The sequence below is a fragment of the Mytilus californianus genome, unplaced genomic scaffold, assembly GCF_021869535.1.
Source record: "Mytilus californianus isolate M0D057914Y unplaced genomic scaffold, xbMytCali1.0.p SCAF_8, whole genome shotgun sequence".
Classification (NCBI taxonomy): Eukaryota; Metazoa; Mollusca; class Bivalvia; order Mytilida; family Mytilidae; genus Mytilus; species Mytilus californianus.
Window position 1 is genome coordinate 88808440 of NW_026262734.1, and position 24894 is coordinate 88833333.

At 33.2% G+C, this 24894-nt stretch overlaps 1 protein-coding gene across 2 annotated transcripts in view; it reads right to left on the reverse strand.

Annotated features, from left to right (window-relative positions):
- LOC127711718 (uncharacterized) overlaps positions 1-24894 on the reverse strand; it is a 66620-nt gene that overhangs the window by 37786 nt on the left and 3940 nt on the right. For both annotated transcript variants that reach the window (XM_052217829.1, XM_052217830.1), the window contains exon 2: positions 5915-5953. In XM_052217829.1, coding sequence (XP_052073789.1) covers positions 5915-5953 — 39 coding nt within the window. The remainder of the gene's footprint in view (positions 1-5914; positions 5954-24894) is intronic.

The window sequence follows — 24894 nt, forward strand, 5'->3', positions numbered from 1 at the left end:
CTTATTCTAGATGTCAGGTAACTTACTCGTGTTTATGTTGGATTGCTGTCTGATTGACGAATATCCGTCATTTTATATATATATATATAACAAACAAATTTAAATTATATATATATATATACATTTAAATTTGTTTTTTAGGGATGCATCCAGTTGCACCTTTTCATTTAAAATATATTTCCGTGAAGTAATCTCAAAAGATTACTCACTTCAATACAAAATAAATAAGGGAAATGAAACCTCTTCTCGCATGTTGCACTTTGTGTAATTATTCTCTTCGACAAAATACTGCCTTGAACTCAATTTTGGTATAAATGTAAAGAAGCCACATTTGGTTCTTAAATGGATATTTTTTAAACACCTAAAGCTAGGTAAAGCCTATCTCTTGATATAGTCTCTTAAATTCGGCAACTTTTAGAGACCGACCGTGCTTGGGCTGTATAGCCAGTCAAGGTCGCTAAACTCTCATTATCCGTTTAGAGATTTTCTGAAAATACGATGGTTACTGTCTCATTAGAAACTAAAACCTTATCAAATATGGTGGCCTTCGGCTGTCATCTGCTCTTTTCGAGTTGTTGTCTCTTTGACATATTCATCATTTCCATTCTCAATTTTAAAATAACTAAAAATATGATAAACAGTTGTCAGATCAATGTTCATTTAACAAGCCAGTGCGTTGATACAGGTTATATTCTACTGAATTTACTATATCCGTTATTATTACGTAATTATATAAGTCCCGTGTCCAGGTAAAAATAACAATTTGTGGTTTGTATGTCAGGTGAAAGTGACAACGGGTGGTATGTATACTAAAATGTTTATCGTCTTCCATTATACATGAGGGTGTGGATGGGGGTTTATAGAATAGAAAATTATTGACCATAAAATAAAGAATATAAAAAATAACCAGACAAATATATAGAAAAGAAAATGATGAGGTACTAGAATATATGGAATAAAGAATGATCGACAAAAGGTATAACGATTAGAAAAAATTGCCTAAAATGATAGAATACAGAAATAATGAATCCCTATTCAGACCCTCATAATCTGACGATGACATTTAGCTTTAGGACAATTATGGGCATGTGATACAGTTTAAGAACCACAGTGATTTTTTTTTACAAAAGTTCACATATATACAAGCTAATTTTTACAAAATCAATTTATATATGTAATAAAAATTATATCTTCATGTGCTAAATTTAAAAGACAAATGGGTTTGAATTATTCGACATTTACTTATAACATTTCGGTTTCTTGGACATTTTTGTCCTTTGAACAGACATCCTTAACTTTTTTGTTTCAAAAGATAAAGATATGCGGATTTCGGTAAAGAGATTAGGAATATCTTCGTTACAAAATTGGGCTCTACATTTGTGTAACAATTCTTTGTTAATATTTAATTTTTGTGAAAAGCAATTGATACAAGAAGAAAAAAACGGTATTTTTGTTGTATATTTATCTAGTTAAAAAACAGTCGGTAATTTCTTCATAAAAGTTGCAACGAATAATCTTCATACAGTATCAAGCAAAATGTCATGTCTAAAATGAGGGGGCCATAACTGATAACACTTTTTCCTTAAAAAAATGAAAAAAATAATTATTTGGATAAGAAAATAACCCAGATATTTAGATATATTAGAATAAAAATATTTTTTTTATTTTTTAAAAATCATTTAATATTCATCGGTTTATGATTAAATGAAAAATATAGAAAATTTTTATGTTGTTTTTAAGGAAGGAAAATAATGTTTGTCCCGAGAAAAAAGCCCCCCCCCTTATAAATGATCATTAATTTACCTAAGTGGGGGCTTAAATTTGGAGACCGATCGCGAGGCCTGACTGCCATAAACAACAGATAACGAACAGCAAACAGTGGATACACCAATATGTATGAAAGACAACGGCGGACACAAAATGATTGCACTGAATAAGTTCAACTACCATTGAGATCGTTTTTTTTTCAAATCTCCTTATCAAATTAGAAATGCATTTTAAAAAACCTTGGGATATCTTTTACAGTTTGGAATTGGAATTGGAATTAAAAATTGCATTTCCCAAAGAGTTTCAGGTAAAACCCCGAGAATCTCACCTCCTAGAAATTTGAAGTGCCAGGATGTTTGAAAATATGTATGAATTTTATTGCATACTTGAAATTGTATAAGGAATATAAAAAGATTCAGTATGTTTACTGTATAAACAAACAACAGACACCAAGTGATGGATACAATTGTGGCTTATATTGTTTAATTCTTTTTTACTGAGAGCAAAATTTGATTGATTGATTATTCAGTGGTTGTTTAAACGTCCAGTGGCAAAAGTTTCATGCATATTCAGGACGAAAAGTCGTTTCAGAAGTATATTATAAAGTATTTGGTATTACAAATGTTTAAATTTTCTCATTATTTGGTAAATTTCATTTTCTTAGCTATTTCTAATTAATTTGTACGAATCAGATTTTTCTGACAAATTATATATTTTGCTCTAAATTAACTCATATGATTCTGATAATATAAGGAACATTGTAACTTAAGTAAAAAAAAAAAAGAGATTATGATTGTTTAATCAGTTGTTATGTAAGTTCGCTCGTGTCAGTCGGATCACTGATTTTCGGCAATATCAAGGAAAAACCGGCACGTTCCAAATATTGTTCAACTACTCATTTAATGGTGATTCTTTTTCTTTAAAAATTGGAATTTATGTAATAAAAATCTATCTATCTCTACCATAGTATGAAAACAGAGTACAAGTAACACGTCCTTTCTAGTCCGTAGTGGCATATTATAAGTCCTTAGCAGTGTTTAGACGTATAGGCAGAAAACAGTCGAAGGCCACCAATGGGTAGAAAATCCCGCACCGAAGGCGTTTTTCAGCTGGTCCCTAAACAAAAATGAATTTTAGTTCAGTGATAATGGACATCATACTAAACTTCGAAACATACAAATATTTCCTAAATTTCGGAACGTAAACAAATGATAATTAATTAGTTAAGGATACAAATTTAGGCAGATAAAAAGAAAGGGGGGGGGGGGGGGGTTCAATGCATTTGAATGGGGACATATGGTTAAAACCACCCCTTTTATCCTGGGTTGAGAACCCTCTTTTTAAAAATGGCTGGAATCGCCCCTCTTTAAAACGTAGCAATTTATAAATTATTTATATTAAGTAGAATTATAAAATCGATGAGTTTTATAATTTGACAACACTCATTGATATTGGAAATACTATACTACAATTGATTTATTTAATACATGGAGTGTTTAGTAAAACTGTCGACCAATCAACACAGAAAGCGAGATATCTAAAATTTGTATACCCTTATAGATTTTCATTATCATACATCAATTTTAACTGAAATTCCAAATAAAATGGCTTTGAGAACTGTGTATTAAGCGCTTATCGTTCATTCGTCAATGAATCATTCACCGTGCGTGTATCGTGCGTGTATCGTGTGTTCATCATTCATCGTGCATCGTGCGTTCATCATTCATCATTCATTTTTCATTAATCCTCCGTGTAACGCTCATCGCTCATCGTGCGTGTATCGTGTATCGTGCATTCACCGTGCGTGTATCGTGCGTGCATGTATCGTGCGGTTGGTCAGTTTGAATTTTAGAAGGTCTGTAAGCCTTTGACATAAACTTTTAAAAAATTGGACAAGAAATGTAGGTGTTAGAGTGCTTACAATGCAATGTTCAATATGATTTACATTTTATACATATTATAGAGACATATAACTCCTGTTAAAATGACAGGTTCAGCCCTGATATCAGAAACTATCCAAGACATTGCTGATATAAACCTATGATATAAATTTCATAACAATCCTACAAGAAATGTAGGTGTGAGAGTGCTTAGAATAAATTTTCTATATTATATATATAATTAATATTTCCAAGGGGCATATAGCTCTTTTTTTAACATGTTTACAGTTGATCCATGCTAATTATGGAAATTTTCCAAGACATTGTTGATTTAAACCTTTGATATAAACTGCATAAATATATGGCAAGAATTGTAAATTTGTGAGCCCTTACAATCTAATTTTCTATAAAATTTACATTTTTAAGGCACATACAACATGTACAGCGCTGAGATTTTTAACTCATCCCAGACAGTGCTAATATAAATCTTTGATATAAATTTCACAACAATCCTAAAGAAATGTAGGCTTGAGAGTGCTTACAATACAATTTTCTATACATATATAATAAATATTTCAAAGGGGCATAACTCTTTTAAAAATTGTTGGTCGGCACTGATATTCAAAACTTGTCAGATCAACATTGCTGAAATAAATCTTTGTTATAATTTTTTTATAAATGTACACTATAGAGTGCTTTCAACGCAATTTTGAATAGAATTTGTATCTCCAAGGGGCATTGCTCTTTTAATAAAATGCTTCGCTGAGCGCAGCCTGATACGACCGCAGTGGTCGAACCCTGAACAGTTGGGGCAAATTTGGACACAATATTCAAGCTTGATACTGTCTGAATTTAGATTGTAATCAAATTTTTGACATAATATAGGTTTCTGACACAAAATAAATGTGGTCAAAGATCTAATCCATTGCGCTATACTGTGCAATTAAAGATTTCTTCCTGAAACTTAAAAAGTTTGAAATTTTAAAATTTTGAAAAAAAAATATGAATCCCTTAAAAAAAAATTGGGGAAAAAATTCCCCCCCCCCAAATTTTTGAAACCCCTCTTGGAGCAATAACCCCAAAACTCAATCCCAGCCTTTCCTTTGTAGTATGGAACCTTGTAGTACAATTTCAGAGAGATCCATACACTTACACACAAGTTATTGTCTGGAAACTAGAAAAATGCTTGTTTTTGGCCCTTTTTTGGCCCCTTATTCCTTCATGTTTGGGGCAATTAACCCCAAACACAATCCAAGCCTTCCCTTTGTTATATGGAACCTTGTGGTACAATGTCAGAGAGATCAATACACTTACACACAAGTTATTGTCTGGAAACTAGAAAAATGCTTGTTTTTGGCCCCTTTTTGGCCCTTAATTCCTAAACTGTCGGCCCCATAACCCCTAAAATGAATCCCAACCTTCTACTTGTGGTATTAAACATTGTGGTACAATTTCAGAGCAATTGAAATACTTATACACAAGTTATTATCCTGAAACTAGAAAAATGCTTGTTTTGGGCCCTTTTTGGGACCCCTAATTCCTAAACGGTTGGGACCATCATCCCCAAAATCAATCCCAACCTTTCTTTTATGGCATTGAACCTTCTTAAAAAATTTCATAAAGATCAATTCACTTAAACTAAAGTTATTGTCCGGAAACCAATGTGTCTTCGGACGACGACGCAGACGACGACCAAGACGACGACAACATCATACCATTAGACGATCCCAAAAATATTTTTGCGGTCGTATAAAAATAGTTGTTTGGCACGGACTTTCAAATCTGTCTGAGACATTGCTGAGATAAACATATGATGTAAATTTATAAAAAATCTTGCAAAATTTGTACAAGTGACAGAGCTTAAAGGAATGGATGGATTGACACATGGACACACAGTCTTTCTGTGTCCTTACACATAAATGTCGCATGATGCACAGCTAAGAAGTAAATTCTCATTTCATATCTTGGGGAGTCAATTTTTTTCTTGGGAACAAATTTTGGTGGATTGAAATTTTGCAAAAGCATGCATACATGCATATAAAAACTGTGCAAATTCGTTGAACATTTAAATTTGAGTTTTACCTATACCCAATAAATCCACCATATTCATAAGTCACATAAAGCATCAGGTAAAAAGATTATATCATTTAATCAGTCATTTATTTTATTATCCGGGTAATCATTATTACAATTGATTACATAAATTATATGTTTGAATTTTTCTGCTAGAATGGGCAAAGGAACATAATTCTTATACAGTACTGTACCTGGTTCTGTATCTCTTTCGGTTTGAGCCACACTTTGTCCTGAAAATTTATCAAATTTGTTCTTTTTAATTAATTAAATTATATATATATATAATCTATATATATATATATATTTGATGCCATGATATCTCAGTAGCATGAGTTCGAATCTTGGCGAGGGAAGAACAAAAATTTGCTTATGCAAATTTACAGATCTAACATTGTTGGGCTGTTATTTAGGCGAATTATATATATAAGTACGTCTGAACCAGTGACAACTCTACAACAGATTTTATCCATCGGATCACCAGCAGTGATGGTGATACAAGGCTGAAAATACATTCTGTATATATAATTCGTCTAAACAACAGCCCAACAATGTTAGATCTGTAAAATTGTGGAAGCGCCTAACATTGTTCGGCTGTTGTTTAGACGAATTATATATATATATATATATATATATATATATATATGTAGAAATGTATGTATGCTAAAAACTCCAAATTGTATTCTTATTTACAGTCAATGATACTAACTTCATAGTACATGTAGTAGTAGAATAGATTTATTATATATTTGTTTTAATTTCGCCTTTTGTAATCTAGCTAATAAATCTAATATCCATAAGCAAGCAAATACAGTTTCATACAACTTTCCACTATCGTTTCCTTTCAACTGCCCTCTGGTCATAAATATATGAGTTACTAATGGGATGTCACCAATTTTGAAAATCAAATCTCTTTCTTGTTAAACTTAATTGTATTGCTGATAATTTTTTTTCTGTAAACAGTTTCTTTCTGTGTGCCAAGAATAGAAAAAGGTAAACAAATCGTCATCTAAGGGCAATAAATCATACAAAAATGAAAGAACCTTAGTGAGCGCACTCACATACCCCACGTCCCCACATTGTCATTGGAGAAATAAAAAAAGTGTAAGAAAAAAAAATTGTATCAGAAAAAAAATTGAATCATAATTTCCTGTCAATATGCACATCTACATAGTATGTCTTTATTATCTACACAGTTTCATGAAATTCTGTTGTGCGGTTTGAGAGGAGTTGCGATGACAAAAGGTTGCAGTAGTATATTGGGCAAATAAGTTCAAAGGAGCGTAACTCCTGGAAAAAAAATTGAATCGTAATTTCCTGTCGATATGCACATCTACGTAGTATGTCCTTATTATCTGAAAAGGTTTCATGAAATTCTGTTGTGTGGTTTGAGAGGAGTTGCGATGACAAAAGGTTGCAGTAGTATATTGGGTAAATAAGTTCAAAGGGGCGTAACTCCTGGAAAAAAAATTGAATCGTAATTTCCTGTCGATATGCACATCAACATAGTATGTCCTTATTATCTGAAAAGGTTTCATGAAATTCTGTTGTGTGGTTTGAGAGGAGTTGCGATGACAAAAGGTTGCAGTAGTATATTGGGCAAATAAGTTCAAAGGGGCGTAACTCCTGGAAAAAAAATTGAATCGTAATTTCCTGTCGATATGCACATCTACGTAGTATGTCCTTATTATCTGAAAAGGTTTCATGAAATTCTGTTGTGTGGTTTGAGAGGAGTTGTGATGATGAACTGTTGCAGTAGTACATTAAAGTAAATAAGTTCAAAGGGGCGTAACTCCTAGAAAAAGAATTGAATCGTAATTTCCTGTCAATATGCACAACTACATAGTATGTCCTTATTATCTAAAAAGATTTCGTGAAATTCTGTTGTGTGGTTTGAGAGGAGTTGCGATGACAAGAAACAGGACTGACGGACTGACGGACTGACGGATGGACGGACAGACGGACAGACGGACGGACAGACGGACGGACAGGTCAAAAACATAATACCCTCCGCAACTCGTTGCGTGGGGTATAATAACTGACATGACTGACAAATTAATCTACATATATGCTGACCTTTTTGCAGATATTGTCATTTTGATCATTTTTCCTGTTTAATTTTATATACAATGTATAAAAAGAAGATATGGTATGATTGCCAATGAGACAACTCTCCACAATAGACCAAATGACACAGAAATGACACAGAAATTAACAACTATAGGTCACCATATGGCCTTCAACAATGAGCAAAGCCCATACCACATAGTCACCTATAAAAGGCCCCAAAACAGTTCAAGAACAAGTCTGCTATTAAAGGGGCGCAATTGGTACATATTAAAGGGGCGCAATTGGTGCCCATATATCTATTATAGTTTTCAAGATAAAATGCAAAAACGGGGGAAAAAAATGGTAAAAATTGTTTTTAAGGGCACTAACTCATCAAAAGAGTTGACCAACAACTTTCAGAAATATCCACTTATTTTTGCCTTGTGCCAGTTGTGGATCATCTTTGCTGTCTAAAATTCACTTTATTTGTCATAGTTTCAAAAAAACATTTGGTGTTACTGATCAGTTTTGCTGTTTAGAGATTTTATAGATATCTGTTTTAAATTTCAGGTACTTTTCAAGGTAATAGACAAAAACTTAAAACTTGAAAAAAAAAATCATCTTTAAAGGGCAATTTCTCCAAAAAGGAGAAGCTGGTTGTTTTTAGCCATTTTGACTATAATCAAGCTATAGACATGGTAGATGGCCCGAGAACACAGTTAATTTGTAGTGCATTTCTTTTAGACAATAAAGTCAAATCAAAAAAATCGCACCTGCTCTATCTCAAAAAGATTTTTACAGTGTAGTGTACTACTGTTGGGACAAATAATATCAAAATTATAGAAAAGTCTACCAGCTCTAACTCAAAATATTGACAATTCTATGTTAAGGGGGTCTAAAATTCAGTTTGACAGCTTCAGACATACTGGTTTTTGACCTTTTTTAACTGGACCAAATCACTACTTAACATAAAGATTCAGCAACCAAATTTTTTTAACATGTAATTTCATCCCCTTACTTAATATTTCATGCATAAAATATAAAGAAATAATTTTGGAAAGTGTATGAAAAAAATTTGCAAGTTATACACTGTCCACACTAGGGACTATATTTGTAGACAATGAAAATCTAAGGACGATAACTGTGTCCTCGGACCAGATGGTAGTTTCAGAGAAGATTTTTGTAAAAGTTAAAGGACATGATGAAACTCTAAGAGGCTCTAAAGAGCCTGTGTCACTCACCTTGGTCTATGTGAAAATCAAACAAAGGACACTCTCCAACATTGTAGACGAGAATAGACTTCATGACAAAAATCTCTATTTTGTTGATCATGTATTACTGATCTTTTAATCTGTTTAGCCTCTCTCTATCTTCTTTAGTTTTTGCTCAAAACACAAAAGAGGGTTAAAAAAATCCTCATTTAAGGGCAACCACTCCTATGAAGAGTGACAGTCTACTAACTATATCGGCAAAATAGATTTTGCCTTGCTGATAATTTTTGTCTATTACAATTTAAATCATATAAGGCATAACGGAAAAAATGTTTCTCTCTAAATATCATAGTTTTCATGATAATAGGCAAAACTGAAAATCAAAGCACTGTAAGCGCTGTAGGCAGTTAACCAAAAACCAAGGCAAACGTAATTATGAAAACTGTGGCAGTGTTGCTTCAATTTTTTTTTTAAGATTTGAAAGAACAAACATTCGTATATTGTACATTTATGTTCATTAAATGAATTGATTATTAAGGCAAATTAATTAATATTTCATCAAGGTTTTCAAAAGCAACTCATATATCAATGTAAATGACCCCCATCTTCATCCCCAAGTGCATGATGTTACTCCATACCAAGTTTGGAATAAAATGACAGGTGATTATAAAACAGTTGGTCAAACATTCTTGGGTTTTACACTGCTTGAAAGATTTATATGTTTTCTTTAAAATGAGCCATAAATGAAAATTATTATAGGCCCAAAATAATTTAATAAATAATTAAAGTAAATTCAATTAACCTAGACTCATTTTTTGCATCAATAACATTTTATAATAAACAAGAAATAATTGTAACAGGATGCCGTTACGAAGTCTCCCAAACAAAGCCTCCATAATTTGTCAACCCAATGGTCTCCTGACATTGGGCAAAGTCCAGTTCATATTGGTTTGGTCTAGTAAAGTGATATGCATATGTGACACCTAGGAGATTGACCCTGTATGTCATTCAAATCTTTTTGAAATGATGAACAGGAATAAATATGGTTTAGGTGTGGGTATCTCGACCGTTTACAAGTTCTCAAACAGGAGGGGGTGGGGTGACCCGAGGAACTCCCCATATATTTCATTTGATTTTTTATATTGTCCCATACAAGTTCTCAAACAGGAGGGGGTGGGGTGACCCCAGGGACTCCCCCTATATTTCATTTAATTTGTTTTATTTTCCCATACATGAATATATATGGTTTAGGGGTGAGGATCTCAACCATTTCCAAGTTCTCAAACAGGAGGGGGTGGGACGACACCGGGGACTCCCCCAAATTATTTTCATTTGATTTCTTTTATTGTCCCATACAAGTATATATATTGTTTAGGGGTGGGGATCGCTACGGTTTACAAGATAAAAGTACATTTTCAAATTGAAGGGGGTTGGGATGACCCCCAGGGACTCACCCTATATTTTGGTTGATTTTTTTTTATTGTCCTGTTCTCGTTACTGAAGACTGCATGTGTCTATCACTTACTGTTTTCGAGAAATAGTCATTTGAAAATTTAAAAAAATAAAATCCCATAGGGTTCTATAGTAAACCCCTCCCTTCTTCAGGCCCCTCCAAATACCCCTAAATAGACCCCAATGCACAAACAAAAGATTAATGGCTCCTCTAGACATGTTAGTCTAATATTTTATGAAACCATAAGTAAATCTGACAAACGGTCAAAGTTGTCTTCTTAGAGGGTTTGAGTGGATTCGGTCCGACTTGTCTCGGGGACGAGTGGTCCACATTACTTAAAATATCCAATCAACGTCGATTTCCGCATCTGTTTCATGACCTCGTTTCCTTCATAAAATAACAACCACCTTATTTGGCAAGATAAGTTAAAAATTACCGCCCACTTATATAACTTTATTTCCTCTATCATAGAGATTTGTTGTACATGAACAATATTCCTGCACATTTTGCCATTTGGGAAATATAAACGACTTATAATTACCGATTTTCAGCGATGAAATATTTCATACAATTGTTCTTTGACATCGTAGCCAAAAGCACAGGGGATAATAAACTACGTACGGATTTCTATTGAGCACTACTTCCTATGTGCAACTTCAAAAGTTTTGGGTAGTTAAGGTTTTTCTGGTCATATTTTTTGTATTCCAGAAATAAAAGTATTAAAAAAATGTCCAATTAATAACATAATAGCCAGCTAGATAATAACAATGGCATGTATTTCAGCATTTATTAGGTAGAACACAAATCTAGGGTGCTCGCATAAGGCAGCTTAACTGCCTAAAAATAGTAAAATTTGTCATTTATGGGCAATAACTGTTATCAGAATTTGTCTTACAGTTTTGACGTATATGGACAATTGGAAGAGCTCATTATTCTGAACATTTTTGCCCTGTTCAGATTTCCTCTATTTATAATCATTCAAAAAATAATAGACAAAACTTGCATATTACCCCTATGTTCTATTTTTAGCCATGTCGGCCATGTTGGTTGGTAGGCGGGGTCATTGGACACATTTTTTAAACTACATACCCTAGTGATGATTGTGGCCAAGTTTGGTTAAATTTGTCTCAGTAGTTTAAAAGATTACAAAATTTTACAAAAAAATGTTAAAAAATGACTATAAAGGGCAATAAATCCTTAAGGGGTCAATTGACCATTTTGGTCATGTTGACTTATTTGTAGATCTTACTTTGCTGTACATTATTGCTATTTACAGTTTATTTTTATCTATAATAAATTGCTTCGCCGAGCGCAGCTGGATACGACCGCAGAGGTCCAACCTTGAACAGTTGAGGCAAAAATGGACACAATATTTGCGCTTGATACAGGTCTGAATTTGGATTGTAATTAAATATTTGACACATAATAGGTTTCTGACACAGAATAACTGTAGTCAAAGAACTTAGAATTGGTTTTATGATATGAATTTATATTCAATTTTTTGCTTTTGTGCAATACACTTTGCTGTTGCGAATTGACCCCCCCCCCCCCCAACAAAAAAAAAAAAAAAAAAATTTCCCCCCCTTTTTTTTTGCTTTTGTGCAATACACTGTTGCATATTGACCCCCCCCCCCCCCCCCCCCCCCCCCCACACACACACACACACACACTTTTTGTTTGCAAAAAAATAATATTTGAAGAATTTTTTTTTTTAATTTCCGAAATCTGAAATGAGAAAAAATTTACATCCCCCCCCCCCCCGAATTTTTTGTTCACTCCCCCCCCCCTTTTTCCCCAAAAAAAATTCTTTCCTTCAAGATATGGTCATAATCTCAATTCAAATTTCCAATGGAGTTTGCAACCATAATTACCTATTTAAATATATCATAAAAGTCTTAAAATAGAAAATGACATACATAATCATGGCTAAAATTAATATTCCTTAATAGTAACTTCTAAAAATAAATTGACAGCTAATCATCTCAAGACAATACAACATTTCTTTATACATAATTTAAAAGCAGTGTAAGGGAGGTAATCAAAACGTGTTTGGATTACCTCCAATACACTGCTTTTAAATTGTCTTAAGTAATTGTCCATTAACCAGGAAACCCTTGTTTTTTCCCCTTTTTTGCGCATAATTCCTAAACGGTTTGAGCCATAACCCCCCAAAGCAAATCCTAACCATCCCTTTGTGGTATGGAAACTTGTGGTATAATTTCAGAGAGATCCATACAGCGTTCCACAAGTTATTGTCTGGAAACTAGTAAAATGCTTATTTGGGCCCCTTTTTGGCCCCTAATTCCTTGGGCCCCTTTTAGGCCCCTAATTCCTTAACTATAAAGACCATAACCCCCAAAATCAATCCCAACCTTCCTTTTGTGGTTATAAACCTTGTGTTTAAATTTCATAGATTTCTATTTAATTATACTAAAGTTATTGTCCGGAAACCAACTGTCTTCGGACGACGACGTGATACCAATATACTACTGCGGTCGTATAATAATATTGAAGATAATAACCAAAAACTGCAAAATTTTCTTAAAATTACCAATTCATGGGCAGCAACCCAGCAATGGGTTGTCAGATTTGTATGAAAATTTCAGGGTAGATAGATCTTGACCTGATAAACAAATTTACCCCTGTCAGATTTGATCATAATGCTTTGGTTTCAGAGATATAAGCCAAAATCTATATTTTACCCCTATGTTCTATTTTTAGCCATGGCGGCCATCTTGGTTGGCAGGCCGGGTCATTGGACACGTTTTTCAAACTAGAAACCCCAATTATGATTGTGGCCAAGTTTGGTTAAATTTGGTCCAGTAGTTTCAGAGAAGAAAGTTTTTGTAAAAGTTTATGACAACGGATGATGATGACGGACGCCAAGTGATGAGAAAAGCTCACTTGGCCTTTTTGGACAGATGAGCTAAAAAGCTCACTTGGTCCTTTGGGACAGGTAAACTAAAAATTTGTAAGGGTTCCGCGGAACCCAGTGTCTCTCTCGCCTACTTTTGCTGTTGTCTATGTTTTCAGTGTGATAGGGGATTGCACATAATAGATTTACAGTTAATGAAATGGTTTATGAATCTAATAAATGTTTTTAAAACTTTAACTGCAGACTGTATGTAATGTTAACTGGCAGAAAAACTAAGTCCATTTATAAGTAATATATACAGAAAAACAGGAAATAAATTTTACAAAATTTCCTTCTAGATACTCATACTAGCTTTTGATCATAAACAAGCTTCTGTCCAAGTTTGGTACAAATCCAGGATAGTTTAAGAAAGTTATTAAATTTCAAAAACTTTAACCACAGGGTGAATGTAATGTTAACTGGCAGAAAAACTAAGTCCATTTATAAGTAAAATACGGATAAACAGGATTTTATTTTTACAAAATTTACTTCTGGATACTATCTTATGATCATAAACAAGCTTCTGTCTAAGTTTGGTAGAAATCCAGGATAGTTTAAGAAAGTTATTAAAATTTAAAAAACTTTAATCACAGAGTGAATATTTGTGGACGCTGCCGCCGCTGACGACAGAATGTAGGATCGCTATGTCTCGCTTTTGCGACAAAAGTCGCAGGCTCGACAAAAACATAATACCATGGCCTAATGTCAACATAAATATGTGATAATCATAAAGCATTGTTACACATAAAAGTTGTGTAAAAAAATGGGAACTAATTCTGTCAAACTTTCAACATTTTTCAACTTGTTTTAATCATTTCCACTTTAAAATGTTAAATGGAAACAACAGGAATTGAACCGCTGTTCCTTTGCTTTAAGTGTGTTTTTTTAGACAAAAAATAGGTGGGAGAGAAAAAAAGATTCTAAAAGTGGGAGGTGGGAGATAGGGGGCGGGAGGTGGGAAGTGGGAGAAGGGTACCCTCCTGTCCACCCTCTCATCTATAATAGAAAGTTTAGACAATTACATACATGTACAGTAACAAGTATTTCAGTTGAAAATTATTCAGTGTCAGGTACAAAATGTATTGAGTGACATGGTTGCTGGTGATTATGCAAATGATAATTTTTTTCACAAAATTTTATCCAAAATTATCTCTCTGTCAGTCTATCATGTCTATACTCTATTACTACTATATTACCATTCAAGGAATACCTAAAGAAAGTGCAAAATCTCCCCCATCAGTATCATGACTATGCAGCTCTGGCAATAACTGCCATATATTTTCTCTAGCACCAGTCTTACATATAGACCCATTTTCCTCCATCAACATCAGACATTCTCTAACATCTACAGCCAAAACATTCGGTTGTTCTAATCTAGTAAGTAGGACTGTTTCTTTTAGTGGTTGCTCTTTTATCAATTCACTGTATATTAGGCCACAATAGTAGTCTAGAGTTGAGAAAATATAAATTTAATTATTAAAATAGTTAATAATTCAATATTTACGAAAGGATTATTTAGAAGACAACTATATGTTCAGTTTTGTTTTATTAGCTTTTTTCCTATGAAAAGATAAACAATTGAAAAGTCAAAACTTAGGATTTGCTTCTATTTACCTAGTCCAAATGTTTGACGTCTTGAAAGGCTATTTTAATTTTTTTCTGTCACGCCTTAAAAGATTTCCTGTTTGCAAATATCAATGTGAAATCATTTTCAATTTAAACCTTTCAATATTACATTTCTGTTGTGGAGAATAATTTTGTTATCACTTTAATGGAAAAGCTTTAGATCAAATCCATATATGCTCTAGATATTGCACTGAAAGGAAACACACTAACTTCTTTCTATTTGTCTTCCACCTGTGTATAGCACATTAATTGATTTCTAATTACATGTATATCTGAGAATATTTTTTTTTATCATCTGCTTGACCACAATACATTTTTTCATCAAATTGGGGATCAGAATATTTTTTTGGAAACAACAGTGCACACGCTGAAATGTCTCGCCTTCTTTACTAATCATTGATATTATGTTGATAGTCCTAAATATAAAGCTTTACTACAACTATCACATAAACTTAACATGATCCAAGAAAATGAGGTCAAGGTCAGATAAACCAAACAAGAAATACATGTACACCTTACAATCATTCAATACACTAAATATAGTTGACCTATTGCTTATAGTTTCTAAGAAACAGACTTAACCAAGAAAACTAAACATTGACCAATGAACCATGAAAATGAGGTCAAGGTCAGATGAACCATGCCAAGCAGACATGTACAGCTTACAATCCTTCCATACAACAAATATAGTTGACCTATTGCTTATAGTTTAAGAAAAACAGACCAAAACACAAAAACTTAACACTGAGCAATGATTAACTGTGAAAATGACAAATATAGTTATCCTGTTACTCATAATAAGAGAGAAATTAACATTACAAAAAATCTTAACTTTTTTTTCAAGTAGTCACTGAACCATGAAAATGAGGTCAAGGACAATGGACATGTGACAGACGGAAACTTCGTAACATAAAGCATCTATATACAAAGTATGAAGCATCCAGGTTTTCCACCTTCTAAAATATAAAGCTTTTAAGAAGTTAGCTAACGCCGCCACATCACTATACCTATGTCGAGCTTTCTGCGACAAAAGTCGCAGGCTCGACAAAAATCATTACCCTTCCCTTAAGCTTGAAGTTAAATGGTCCTTCCCTAATTAGTAGTGTGAATAAAATAATAAGAGGGCATTGCTTTAAAAATATATTTGATTAACATGATTAATGATTCATATATACTTTTGTAATTCATATAATTAACAAATACAAAAGTGAATATTTATAGGAATCTCTGAGGTCCATATTATGTTATAGTATATAAAACTAGAGGCTCTAAAGAGCCTGTGTTGCTCAGCTGTATCTACTGTGGTTTTGGAAATCATGTAAAATAAGGGTAAAATCATAATAAATAGTATTAGATACCCCAATAATGATTGAGACCAAGTTTGGTTTTATTTGGCCCAGTAGTTAAATTAAAAGCAGGTCATCCCATTGTAGTCTAACAATAGTTACTGAAGACCCCTTATCATTATTTAAATTAGTTTTCAAGTTATGACCATTTGAAATTGTTTTTTTACTATTTTCCCATGGACTTCTATAGTAAACCCCTATGTTCTATTTTTAGCCATGGCGGCCATGTTGCTTGGATGGCAGGGTCATCGGATATATTTCTAAATCAAGATACCCTATTGAAAATTGTGGCTAAGTCTAATTCTATTTGGCCTAGTAGATTAAGTGGAGAAGATTTTTGTAAAAGATAACAAAAATTTACGAAAAATTGTGAAAAATTGACTTTAAAGGGCAATAACTCCTGAAGGGGTCAATTGACAATTTTGATCACGTTAACTTATTTGTAGAGCTTACTTTGCTGAACTTTTTTGATGTTTACAGTTTATCTCTATCTATTATAATATTCAAGATAATAACCAAAAACTGCAAAATTTCAAAAAATGCAGATAGATCTTGACCTGATGAACATTTTTACACCATGTCAGATTTGCTCTAAATGCTTTATTAGTTTCAAAGATATAAGCAAAACTGCATTTTACTCCCCATGTTCTATTTTTAGCTATGGTGGCCATTTTGATTGATGGGTGGGGTCATCGGATACATTTTTTCAAATTAGATACCATAAGGATGATTTAGGCCAAGTTTGGTTTAATTTGGCCCAGTAGTTTCAAAGGAGAAGATTTTTGTAAAAGATTAAAAAAAAATTACAAAAAATTGTGAAAAATTAACTTTAAAGGGCAATAACTCCTTATGGGGTGAATTGACCATTTTGGCCATGTTGACTTATTTGTAGATCTTAATTTGCTGAACAATTATGCTGTTTACAGTTTATCTCTATCTATTATAATATTGAAGATAAAAACCAAAAACTGTAAAATTTCCTTAAAATTACCAATTCAGGGGCAGCAACCCAACAACGGGTTGTCTGATGCGTCTGAAAATCTCAGGGCAGATAGATCTTGACCTGGTTAACTTTTTACCCCATGTCAGATTTGCAAAATTTCCTTAAAACAACCAATTTAGTGGCAGCAACCCAACAATGGGTTGTTTGGTGTGTCTGAAAATTTCAGGGCTGATAGATCTTGACCTTTTGAACAGTTTAATCCTAGTCAGATTTTCTCTAAATGCTTTAGTTTCAGAGATATAAGCCAAAAACTGCATTTTACCCCATGTTCTATTTTTAGCCATGGCGGCCATCTTGGTTGATGGGCGGGGGTCATATACATATTTTAAACTAGATACCCTAAGGATGATTTAGGCCAAGCTTGGTTTAATTTGGCCCAGTAGTTTCAGAGGAGAAGATTTTGGTAAAAGTTAACCGACAACAACGACGACGGACGCCAAGTGATGAGAAAAGATCACTTAGCTCTTTTGAAAGCTCTAAAATTGAACCGAAAAAAAATTTGTATGCGTTATGACCTGCATTTTCAGTTTCAGAGGTTAACAGGTATGCTGTCATGTATGTTGAGGCCAAGAATACTATTATCCACATATTATATCATCATTTTTGAGGGGTTCTTTTTGTTTAAATCTTTAGGTGTATCTTTTATAAGCGTGATGAGTCCATTGATCATGATCCACACTACAATATAAAAATAAGGAGATGAGGTATTGTCACGAAATAGAAGTTCCTTCATAATAATGTAAGTAATTAAAGGCAATACTACGGCCTTCAAAAATGATAAAAAAACCGATACTAATTTTCTTTATTATATAGAAATACACTAACTAAAGCACGATTAAAAACTTATTCAATACAAAACCTTTAAAAAGGGTGCGAACGTTAAAGGGGGCGAACGAGAATGGGAGCGAATGTGATTTTGAGCGAACGGACCTGGATTCATTTACTTTAGTCACGTGTAATGTTATTTACCTTTTAAAACCATACATTTTAAAGAAAAATTTCTATGTTGAAATAATTAGTATGGTATTTCTACCCTTCTAAAGTATGCAATTCCAACCAGACCCTTATAAATCCAACTTTAAATCTAAGGAATTTCACAAAGTAAATCTAAATTCACATATTTCAACCCCTCTCTCCCAAATATCATTTAGCTTTTAATTTGTTTATTGCTACCAGCAAAATGCTGGAGTCCAGGAAAATATTCACAACACATAATATTCTTTTTGATGTATGCCTAAAACATTTCTTCATATAAAAAATGTTGAATTTTTGATCTGGGCTGAGGATGAAAATGTATACATGTAACATATACTTCAGTCTGACTCTGGAAGAACATGAGTTATGTATTAGTTGTAATTGGCTGTGAACTAGCTTGTAAACAGTAACTGTGAGTATTCTTATTTCGGTGCTTTGTCTCTATTGTTTTGATGTTAGAGGTTTTTGTACCTCGTACCAATCTTTAAAGTTAAGCCAATTGCAACTGATTTTTACAGTTTGTTCTTATGTATTGCTGTAAGACCACTGTCAGGGTCGTACATGTAGCTAGACTAGTATTAAAGTGTAGGCACCATTTGCCATTTTTTGACCATTTTATGCTGAAAAAAATTTTGCGGTGTGTACAAAACTGCGTTTTGGCGTACAGATCTTTTGGAAACAACGCAATTACCCTGAGCAATTACCATTTTCTTGGGAAAAACATTTATACCCAAATTGAAAGTCTGCCACTCAGAAGGCATACATTTGTAGATCACTCTTTTAATGTATATATACATGTATTATACCAGTGACCGCTAGTAAAGTTCGATAAATGGCGTCAGACTATTAAATTGCTAAGTTTGATAACTAATGCAAGACAATATGTGTAATGTGGCGGGGTTAAACAAGTCTTGTAAAAGGGTGAAGGTTTGGTACCATTAAAACGTTTGGACCCGCTGCATTTGTTTGCACCTGTCCTAAGTCAGGAATCTGATGTTCAGTAGTTGTCGTTTGTTGATGTGGTTCATAAGTGTTTCTCGTTTCTCGTTTTTTATATAGATTAGACCGTTGGTTTTCCCGTTTGATTGGTTTTACACTAGTAATTTTTTGGGGCCCTTTATAGCTTACTGTTCGGTGTGAGCCAAGGCTCCGTGTTGAAGACCGTACTGTGACCTATAATGGTTTACTTTTATAAATTTTGACTTGGATGGAGAGTTGTCTCATTGGCACTCATACCACATCTTCTTATATCTATCTACTTGTACACGTTAGATAGACTACACGCATACACAAAAAGTTGTCTTTTGGACAGTTACAATGATCACATATATAACAGCAGTGGACAAATGATTGAAGATGTAAAAGGCCCTAGATTCTTCAAATTTTATTTTGTTATAATGATAAAGGTTGTTTGAGAAAGATGTGGAACTAAAGGGATTTCTATTAAAGAAAGTAACAAGCCGAGTTTAGCAGCACATTAATTGAGAAAAAAATGTTTTCATTTTAATCGACGCATATTCATGTTCTGTGTGCAGGTCAGATTCTGTGACCAGTTTAATAAAATATGACTAATAATTACATTGTTTAAAAAAGAATGCCCATCATATTGAAAACCTAGCGCGTCTTCTGTGTAGAATGTTTAAATGTTTGATCGAGACCCTGTAATTGGCAAATTTATGTATAGGCACGTGCCTAGTCAAGCCTTAGGTAGCTACGCCACTGACTGTCACACTGTATCATTTCCTTGTTTACTTTATATATTCTTTATGAAAGTAATATGTGTGTGTGTGTGTGTGGGTGGGGGGGGGGGGGGGGGGGGGTTGTAAATTAATGAGAGTGACAAGCACAAAGCTTTTTTATAGTCCAATAGTATAAATGTACAATGTACAATGTAAGTAAATTTCAAATTTTAACAAAAGGGTTATGTGGCTCGCCACTGTTGAAAGTGGGGGAGAAGGATTGCCTAGTTTTGTGTATCTTTTCTATTAATTTATCAAGCTTTATGTCTAGCAATTTCTTATGACTCTGGCCTTTGTTAGTCTTGTATGTTTTTTAATTTTAGTTCATTTATATGTTTTGGAGTTTAGTCATGTTAGTGTGACATCCATTTTCACTGAACTAGTACACATTTTTGTTTAGGTGCCAGCTGAAGCCCGACTCCGGGTGCGGGATTTTCTCGCTGTGTTGAAGACCCATTGGTGGCCTTCGGCTGTTTTCTGCTCTTTGGTAAGGTTGTTGTCTCTTTGACACATTCCTCATTTCCATTCTCAATTTTATTACATGCATACAGGAATATTATTTTTCTATCTCAAGAAGTCAATTTAAAAAATGCATACTGCAATAAACAGATAAAGTTTTTTATATCGGCATATTCTTAAAAGCAATAAAAACGTAAGATCTTTATACTGATTGTGTATTAGTTATCATAACTGGTTTGGGTATTTAATTGATGGTGCATACGGTATTGTATGGCCGTATTATGAGTACAAATGTATTCATTAAACATCAGGAAGGTATACTTGTATTACTGTAACAATTATATACTCCTTCCTCACCTGTGCCCTCGGCAAAACCTACATCAAGGATGAACACAAAGTCAGAGCATATGAAGTAATATTGTGTAAAAACTATGTCTTATCAATCACCCATGTGGCGTGACATCGGTAGCTTACAACTTCAAACAAGACTTGAAATTGCAAAATTCAATCACCTGTACCGCACACCTGTGACCTATAATGAACTCCTGGCATGTCATCCGAAACCCCAACTCTGAATTCCTTAGGAAAGTGGGAGGAACAAAGTGTAGTTTGGGGTTGGTAAAAAGGCCAATCTTCACGCCTTCTAAGTCTGCAGGTCATTTGAATAAACAGCTGCGCCATGAGCGCATGATACGCCTGTTGCTTTTTTAAAGAATAAAGTTCAACAACTTCTCAATGTCATATCAGAAATTTATCAAAACACTAAAGGGAGGTTATTTTAATAGATATAAACCAGTCACCAAAGTTTCATGAAACTGCTCAAAGCACTTTAATTGAGTTATTGTCCAAAAACTGGAAAATCACCACTTTTTTATGAATAAAACCCCATAAGACATAACTCAGAAACATAAAATCTAAAATTCATAAAAATCAAAAGGGAGTGCACATCAATAGATATAAACAATTCACCAAAGTTTCTTGCAAATTGGTGTAAGTGATTTTGAATTATTGCCCGAAAACTGGAAAATCCCCCTTTTTTTAATGAAAGTAAATGGGGAATCCATGGGACACAGATGATGCCCCCGCTTGCATATAACATTATAAAGGGACATAACTCAAGAACTGTAAAAGTGACGCTACCCAAATTCATACTTGATCTGAGTTTGGTGGTAATAATCTTTGTGTATAAGTTTCATAACATTTGGTTGAGGCAAACTTAAGTTAGAAAATTGAAACGATAAAATTCAGCAATTTTTCCATTTGTTAAGGGGCATAACTCAAAAACGGTAGAAGTGACGCCACCAAAATTTAAACTCGATGTGTTTTGTGGTAAAAAGCATTGTGTATAAGATTCATAACATTTGGTTGAGGCAACTTAAGTAAGAGAACGGAAACGCTGAATTTTTCCATTTGTAAAGAGGCATAACTCTAGAAAGGTAAAAGTGACGCCACCCAATTTTGGCCGGACGTACGTACATACAGATGGATGGACGGACAAGGGTAAAACTTAATGCCCCCTTCACTACGGCTGGGACATAAAAAACCCATAACTCAGAAACGTAAAATCTAAAATTTATAAAAATCGAAAGGGAGCTCACGTCAACAGATATCAACAATTCACCAAAGTTTCATGCAAATTGTTTCAAGTGTTTTTGAGTTATTGTCCGACATGTTGACGACAGACGGACAGAGTTATACCATAATACGTCCCGTAAACGTCACTATTCTTTTTAATTACATGTATATTGCTGAACCCATCAGCATCACACATAATAATTTTTTATCACTGTCTTGAATGTGTTTTGTTGGATAAGAATCGAAAATAAATTTGTGCCATACCCTTATGCCAATATGAATGATTGTTACCCGTGACGTAGTAGCCTCGTTTGAGTGACTTCCGGGATTGAAATATGCATATTTAACAGGTCAATAAATTGTTGCATTAAAATACATAGTTTACCAAATATTCACACTTATATTGCTATCGATGTATTTTTTAGGGAAAGTTATGTATAACATGTACATGATGTAAAAGAAAACGTTTTGATTAGAAACAAAAATTGAAAATTGTGTTATGAATGTCTTCTTTAAGAATGATCATTTAAGGTATCCTTTCTAGTGCATTGTAGTGAAAAAATGATTTTTGAAACTATTTTTTTAGAAAGATATACTATGAACAAAATGCTTCGCTGGGGCGCAGCTTGATACGACCGCAGAATTTTTTAATTTACCTATTATGGTCCAATGTCCAAAATCAAAATACATGGTTAGATTCAGCATATCAAAGAACCCCATATATTCAATTTTTTTTAAAATCAAACAAAGTTTAATTTTGGACCCCAACTTGGACAAACTTGAAAACTGGGCCCATAATCAAAAATCTAAACACATGTTTAGATTCAGCATATCAAAGAACCCCAAGAATTCAATTTCTGCTAAAATCTAACTAAGTTTAATTTTGGACCCTTTGGACCTTAATGTAGACCAATTTAAAAAAACGGGACTTAAAATTAAAAATCTAAATACATGGTTAGATTTGGAATATCAAAGAAACCCAATAATTCAATTTCTGATGAAATCAAACAAAGTTTAATTTTGGACCCTTTTGACCTCAATATGAACCAATTTGATAGCAGGGCCCACAAATAAAAGATCTAAATTCATGGTTAGATTCAGCATATCAAAGAACCCCATATATTCAATTTTTGTTGAAATCAAAAAAAGTTTTATTTTGGACCCAAACTTGGACCAACTTGAAAACTGGGCCCATAATCAAAAATCTAAACACATGTTTAGATTCAGCATATCAAAGAATCCCAAGAATTCAATTTTTGTTAAAATTAAACTAAGTTTAATTTTGGACCCTTTGGACCTCAATGTAGACCAATTTAAAAAACTGGACCCAAATTAAAAATCTAAAAACACGGTTAGATTTGGCATATCAAAGAACCCCAATAATTCAATTTTTGATGAAATCAAACAAAGTTTAATTTTGGACCCTTTTGACCTCAATATGAACCAATTTGATAGCGGGGCCCACAAATAAAAAATCTAAATACATGGTTAGATTCAGCATATCAAAGAACCCCATATATTCAATTTTTGTTGAAATCAAACAAAGTTTAATTTTGGACCCCAATTTGGACCAACTTGAAAACTGGGCCCGAAATCAAAAATCTAAATACATGTTTAGATTCAGCATATCAAAGAACCCCATATATTCAATTTTTGTTAAAATCAAACTAAGTTTAATTTTGGACCCTTTGGACCTTAATGTAGACCAATTTGAAAACTGGACCCTAAATTAAAAATCTAAATACATGGTTAGATTCAGCATATCAAAGAACCCCATATATTCAATTTATGTTGAAATCAAACAAAGTTTAATTTTGGACCCCAATTTGGACCAACTTGAAAACTGGGCCCGAAATCTAAAATGTAAATACATGTTTAGATTCAGCATATCAAAGAACCCCAAGAATTCAATTTTTGTTAAAAATCAAACTAAGTTTAATTTTGGACCCTTTGGACCTTAATGTAGACCAATTTGAAAACTGGACCCCAAAATTAAAAATCTAAATACACAGTCAGATTTGGCATAACAAATAAATAAATGTGGTCAAAGATTTTACAAATCTAATGCGCCATACTGTGCAATTAAAGATTACTTCTTGAAATTTTTCAATATTTGAAATTTGAAAAAAAATAATATTTGAAGAATAATTCTTTTTAATTTCTGAAATCTGAAATGAGAAAATTGACCCCCCACAATTTCTTTTTACCCCTCCCCCCCCCCCTCGCCTTTTCCCCCAAAAAATTCTTTCCCTCAAGATATGGTCATAATCTCAATTCAAATTTCCAATGGAATTTGCAACTATAATTACCCATTTAAATTTACCATAGTGCTATCTTAATCTATTTTATAATAGAATTTAAAATATGGTGTCAAATCTTTCATATGGATTTTTTTGTAAAAAAAAAATAAGATGCAACATTTGCAGATATTTTTACTGGTCTTCCTTTATAAATATGCATTTCTTTAAACATAATTTAAAAGCAGTGTAAGGGAAGTAATCAAAACGTTGTATGTGGATTACCTCCCTTACACTGTTTTAAATTGTCTTAATTGTTCATTAACCATTACTTTATACATAATTTAAAAGCAGTGTAAGGGAGGTAATTCTAATGATGAATTTGATTTATCTCCCTTACACTGCTTTAAATTATGTTTTGTACTAAAGTATTTGTCCATATAAAAATGCTTGTTTTTTGCCCCTTTTTTGGCCCCTAATTCCTAAAATTTTGAGGCAATTACCCCCAAAATCAATCCCAGCATTCCCTTTGTGATATGGAACCTTGTGGTACAATGTCAGAGAGATCCATACACTAACACACAAGT